The sequence below is a fragment of the Babylonia areolata genome, chromosome 6 (assembly GCF_041734735.1).
Source record: "Babylonia areolata isolate BAREFJ2019XMU chromosome 6, ASM4173473v1, whole genome shotgun sequence".
Classification (NCBI taxonomy): Eukaryota; Metazoa; Mollusca; class Gastropoda; order Neogastropoda; family Buccinidae; genus Babylonia; species Babylonia areolata.
Window position 1 is genome coordinate 16,805,251 of NC_134881.1, and position 6,000 is coordinate 16,811,250.

The 6,000-nt window shown below is 42.6% G+C and overlaps 1 protein-coding gene across 1 annotated transcript in view; it reads left to right on the forward strand.

The window, feature by feature from the left end:
- LOC143283464 (uncharacterized) overlaps positions 1 to 6,000 on the forward strand; it is a 31,323-nt gene that overhangs the window by 17,465 nt on the left and 7,858 nt on the right. The window contains exons 5-6 of the mRNA XM_076589704.1: positions 922 to 1,485; positions 2,650 to 2,951. Of these exons, the coding sequence (XP_076445819.1) occupies positions 922 to 1,485; positions 2,650 to 2,951 (866 nt within the window). The remainder of the gene's footprint in view (positions 1 to 921; positions 1,486 to 2,649; positions 2,952 to 6,000) is intronic.

The following is a 6,000-nucleotide window of genomic DNA, read 5'->3' on the forward strand; positions in this document are numbered from 1 at the left end:
TCCGGTATTCGGGCGACAACACCGTTTAAATCTTGTTATTTTGATTATTTAATAAAGCTCACAATTCCATATGGAGACGTTTTCATCGCCTCAGGCACGCCACAACATTAAGCCGTTTTCTCCAGATCTGTGTGGACTGGTGAACGCAGGGCTATCAGAAACTGAGAGGTAACACCGATTCATTTGTATCGTTTATGATCATTCTAATCAATTCACAATCCACTTTTGAATATTCATGTACAGTAAACACGTTGATGGTGTTATTAGTGTCACTGAATTTTGTTCTGTCCATATTATCTATTTGATTTCCTTTAGGCGAACAATAAAAACGATGTTATGCTGTCTTCAAAACCAAACATACATTCTGGCAACTGGTAACTGGGATCCCAATCATAAGTTTCCAGATTCAAGGCCTCAACGACATAAATCGTACATGATCTGGAAATACGGTTTAATCTCGAAGACTTAACAATGTATTACTGGTATGACTGTAAAGATTTTTCCCCATTATGTTTGATCCAAATTTTGTGTTGACAGTTAAGTATTTCCAAAGAAAGTGACTTTGTTAAATGTTTACCACGGAAACACACACACACACACACACACACACACACACACACATGCACACGAAAATGCACACAAATTGAGGGGGAGAGAAAGACAACATGCATGCGACAGACATTGCCCAATCCCTGTCCATTACCGGTAACGGACACCGGATGCCTTGCTCATTACCGGTAATGTGCAAAATCGTTGCCTATTACCGGTAGTGTACAAAGCCTTTCCACAATACTGGTAATGGGCAATTTCCGAGCACAACGTCTACATCCTTACGTTGTCGTCAAACTTATGTGAATGTGTTCCGAGTGTAATAGGATTTTGATGTGCGCATGAGATCCAGTTTTAATGTCTTTTATTCAGTGTATAGACAGTGACAAACGCTGTAATGGTTACAAGGACTGCATTTCAAACCTTGATGAGATGGACTGCCCTGTGGAATACGCGATTTCTAACATCATTCCGCCAGCTGTGGTCAACTTTGACAAGCCTGGAGGGTTCACCATAACTTCTTTACCGGAAAACAACACTCAGTGTCCAGACACCCACTTCCAGTGTCATAACGATGGCTACTGCCTGCCCGTCTATGTCAAGTGTAATGATGTGAATGATTGTCCAGATCATGAGGACGAAGTTGAGTGCAATAAATATACGTGTCCAGGATTTTACCGATGTCGTGGCAGTGATAAAACTATCTGTATGCACGTTGATCATTTGTGTGATGGTCTGGCGCAGTGTCCAATGCACGATGATGAAACGTTGTGTGACCTGATTTGTCCTGAAGCATGCAGTTGTTTCGGCTTGGCTTTCACCTGCATTCAGCCCTTTAACTTCAGCTCATTCCCACAGCTGCGCTATCTGGAAGCCAAGGGCAGTGGACTGGATCAGACTGACGTTGGAGATAATATCATGCTGATCCACCTGGGTGTAGAGGCATGTGGATGGAAAAGCTTAACCGACCTCATATTACCCAATCTACACAGTCTGGATCTGAGCAACAATCTATTCCGTTCAGTCAACTTCAGCCACCTTGCAAGAATGCGTCATCTTCGCAGCTTGAATTTGGCAGGTAATCCCATTTCTGGTACCGTTTTTGATGTTCTCCAAAAGTATATGTATATATCATTTAAAGTTTTCAATCTTTCCCGAGTTCAAGCAGATTCTCTCAACATGAGCATCTTGTCAACTGCAATGCCCAATGTGGAAGTTCTAGATTTGTCTTGGAATAACATAAAGTCACTTCAGGGACGAGGCCTATTTCAAACACTTCGTGTTTTGAATTTGCAGGGTAACCCTGTAAACGACTTCGGCCCAGACGTCATGAAAAGCATGACCTTTCTCGTGCGTATTTATGCACAAAACTTTAAATTATGTTGTTCTGTAGTTTTACCAGACATCTTCAGAGGTGAATGCTTGGCCCCATCTGATGAAATCTCATCCTGTGATGACTTATTGAAGTCTATGGCTTACCGTTGTGCTCTTGCAGTATTTGCTGTGCTTGCTACTTTGGGGAACTTCGTTGGTTTTGTTTATCGTCTGCACTTTTTACTTAAAGGTACCAACACTGGTTTTGCTGTCTTTGTCCTTCATCTGTGTGTTTCAGATCTTTTGATGGGGGTGTATTTAGCTTTCATTGGAGTGGCTGACCAGATTTTTGCTGGTATTTATGTTTGGAATGAAACTGCTTGGAAAAAGAGCTCGTTTTGCACCATTGCGGGGTTCTTATCATTTCTGTCTTCTGAGGTTTCTGCATTTCTCGTCTGTCTCATAACCTTGGATCGATTCCTTGTGCTCCACTTTCCCTTCAGTCAGATCCGTTTTGGAACCACATCAGCTCACAGAGCCTGCATCATCATCTGGACACTGGGACTCTTCCTGGCTGCTGTGCCTCTCCTTCCTGTAACGTCACACTGGGAGTTTTACCAGCAGACAGGTATTTGTATTCCACTGCCAGTCACCAGAGCTGTCTTTGCTGGTCACACCTACTCTTTCAGTGTCATGGTAATTTGTAATCTAGTCCTCTTTCTCCTGATTGCTATGGGCCAGTCCCTTATTTATTGGACAATCAGACGTAATGCTATGTCTCAGCAGGTAACAAGGACAAAGAACACAGGCGCCGATAGCATTCAGTCCAAAGAAGCAGCCATTGCCAGGCGTCTCCTCACCATTGCCATGTCCGACTTTCTGTGCTGGTTTCCTATTGGTCTGTGCGGTGTGTTGGCAGCCATGGATGTCATCATTCCAGGAGAGATTAATGTCGCCATGGCTATTTTTGTCTTGCCACTGAACTCAGCGCTCAATCCCTTCCTCTACACCCTCAATGTTATACGGGAGAAACACCAGAAGGCGAAAGAACTCCGTCTTCTCCAGATCTTACGTGCCCAGCAAAAAAAGTAACATTTTGTGTATATTCAGCTGACCAAAAGAACTCCGAAAATCATCCTGTGTTGGACACACACACACACACACACACACACACAATTACTTTCTACTGAATGTTTTTTTTTAATTTGTTTGTTTGTTTGTTTTTTTGCATACACGTACAATGGATCCAGACTGAGCGAAACGTTTTTGATGTGTGCCAGCCAGTGGAACACTTCACTGAGACTCATTCTTACACAGGGACATTCGATCACTGACACACAGAAACAGATAGTGAACTTCCGTGCTTGGGGTGAGTGCCGTCAAGGTCTTCGGCGTCAGCAGATCCACGGGGGACACTCGTTGGAGGCACTTGGTGGCGGTCTTCCCTCACTCAGTCTGGCTCCACATTGTCGTCAGTAGGAGGAGTAGCAGGTGGTGTCCTCAGAACGATAAAATGGAACAGGCACGACTGACCACCACCGAAGTGACTCGGCAGCAGTGCAGGATCACCTCTGGTGTGCGGCCTCATGGCGACCTAACCTCGATTGTTGCCTGTGTGCTGCCAACGCTGGGACTACGACAGACGAACTCAGGTGTGGCTGTGTATGTGTAAATCAGAATAGGTGGCATAGGATTAATGCCCCAAAAAGGATGAAGATGGGAGGGCAGCAAAAAGATACGAATAAAACATAATGACTAAATGAATAAATAAATGAAAATTAAGAATTGAAAAAAAAAAAGAAAGAAAGAAAAGAAAGAGACAGATATACAATCAGAGAATGAAACATATAGGGTGATACGAGCATTTAATTCTGTAGAACTGAGAAGCTCAAAGAAAAAAACAAACATCTGAGCTAAATCAATGGTGAATTTTTTCTTTTCTTTTTTTTCCGTGCAATTGATATCGAGATTACAGATACCCTGCTCCCTTCTGCAGCGGAAACAATTCAGAATTGTAATGTGTCATGAAGACATAAGTGATCTGAGTACTTCAGATCAAATGCAGACTTAAATCTCATGACACCTGATGAAGATTCTAGAATTAAAAGTAAATATTGTAAGTTGTCTTTAAGAGGAGCAGGACAATGCTGAGAAGTTGGTCAGAATAAATGACGTATCCTAAAACACTTCTAATCAAAACTTTTTTTCTAACGATTTCACATTAAATCTAAAATCTAAATCAATGAATACGTGTGCGCGCACACACACACACACACACACACACACATGCACATGCACTTGGACACAGACAGCCAGCAGACGTTCAAGAAACATAGTTGTCAATGGAAAGTAGCAGACGTTTTAAAACTGAACTGACTGAGAGGGGCAGTTTCGCCATGACTACTGCGCCAAGATAGGGGAATGAGTACTGACCTTAGTATTTTTCTTGTTTCTTCGAGGAATTGTTAGTACTCTGGAATCGCCTGCCGAGCTTAAAGATATGACAGGAATACAGATCGATTTTAAGTCACAAAGGTGGGCGCAGCATGGTGTATGATATTAAAATGCACGGCAGCTAGTTTGTAAGCTATCCTCTGGAAGATAGACAGCTTGTCATAGACACGAACGAAAAAATAACGGGAAGGAGTTATATTTTATGGGCTTGCCTGGATGTTCCAGGGAAGATCGATTCTGTTTGAGCAATTGCCTGGAAGCAGATCCATCTATGGCATTATTCAGACTGGGACAATGGTACACAATATCACATGCAACGCTTTTTGCTGAATCTGGAAGAGAGGTTATGGATGTCTTTGGTGGTTTCTCCTTTTGTGTCAATGATCTACTAAAGTGCTGGGTTAGTTGGCTTACTTGAAGCACACGTCACAGGAGGGAATCACTACTTTCTTTTAACAACTTCAGACATATTTTACGAACAGCTCTGATACTCAGAAGGCAATGATCTCCCTCCTTCCGCACCATCCCCTATCTCACCAGCCTTCCCCCCTGTCCGTGTCTCTACTTGAGCATTGCGTTTCATGTGACACCAACATTCTGCTTTCTTTCGTTGCTCCAAGGATCAGCCTCATGGCTTCATTTTGAATTCTTTCAAACTTACGGAGCTGCTTTGAGAAAGTTGTTAGACCCAGTCTGTCATCACACTGAGAACGAGTGATTGATATAGCCGCAAGAGGTGGCGTTATTCGATGCCTTTATCTGCCATTGCTTTTTAGACTAAAAAGACTTTTTGTATTTTATAAATGTGTTTTCAGTTTATTTTCTGAAGATCAGGATCATGTCAGACTGCATTCCTAGGTAGCGTAGGCAGTCAGCTAGTGGTGATTTCTTCTCAATTTTGTTGCTTAGAGAGCATAGCAACTTTTAGGCTGTGGCTAAATTGATGGACGATCCTGTGTCCTTGCACCACGGGTTATTCAGTTGTTTCTGGAAGGTTGTTGTTCTTTCTTGGACATCTTTCGGAGTTTTGAAGACCAGGCCATCATCCACAAGTGATAGCTACTCCAGTGTTGTTAAAGTCTGCAAGCCCTTTCGTGTAGACGTTGTAGAGGAGAGAAGAAGCAGAAATCCTTGTGGTAGTCCCATGGAAAGTTTAGAGGGTACTGACATCCAATCTCCAAGACGTAGGACGACGTATTTGGGGTTGTTTTTCTTCGAGAAATACTTAAATGAAATCCTGAAACGCTATCTGGTTGTTGTTTTTTCCATGTTTACTCCATACTTTAGCATCAACTCCATAAGGTGGCAAACCGGACTTTATTGTATGCATTTTCCAGGTCAATTGCTACTGCTATTTTTTCTTCTTTCCTTTGAAATCCTTTGTATACCTCATATGCGAAAGCAGCCTTGTTTTCCTGTGTACACTTGCTTGTTCTCAACCGCCTTGGTTTGGAAAGAGAAATTGTCTCTCTGATCCCTTGCAAGTTTCCTGGCAATTCTGAGCTCCGTGGGCTTTCCAGCAATAGTTATGCATAGATAGGATCCGGTAGCCGCTTACCTGACGATGATCCTTCCATGGTTTAGGTATGGATATTTAGAAACTGTGTGTCCAATCCTCCGGCACACGAAATAGATTCAAATGTTTGCTTCTGTCTTCTTCCGAAAGCTCCTTGATATCCGATT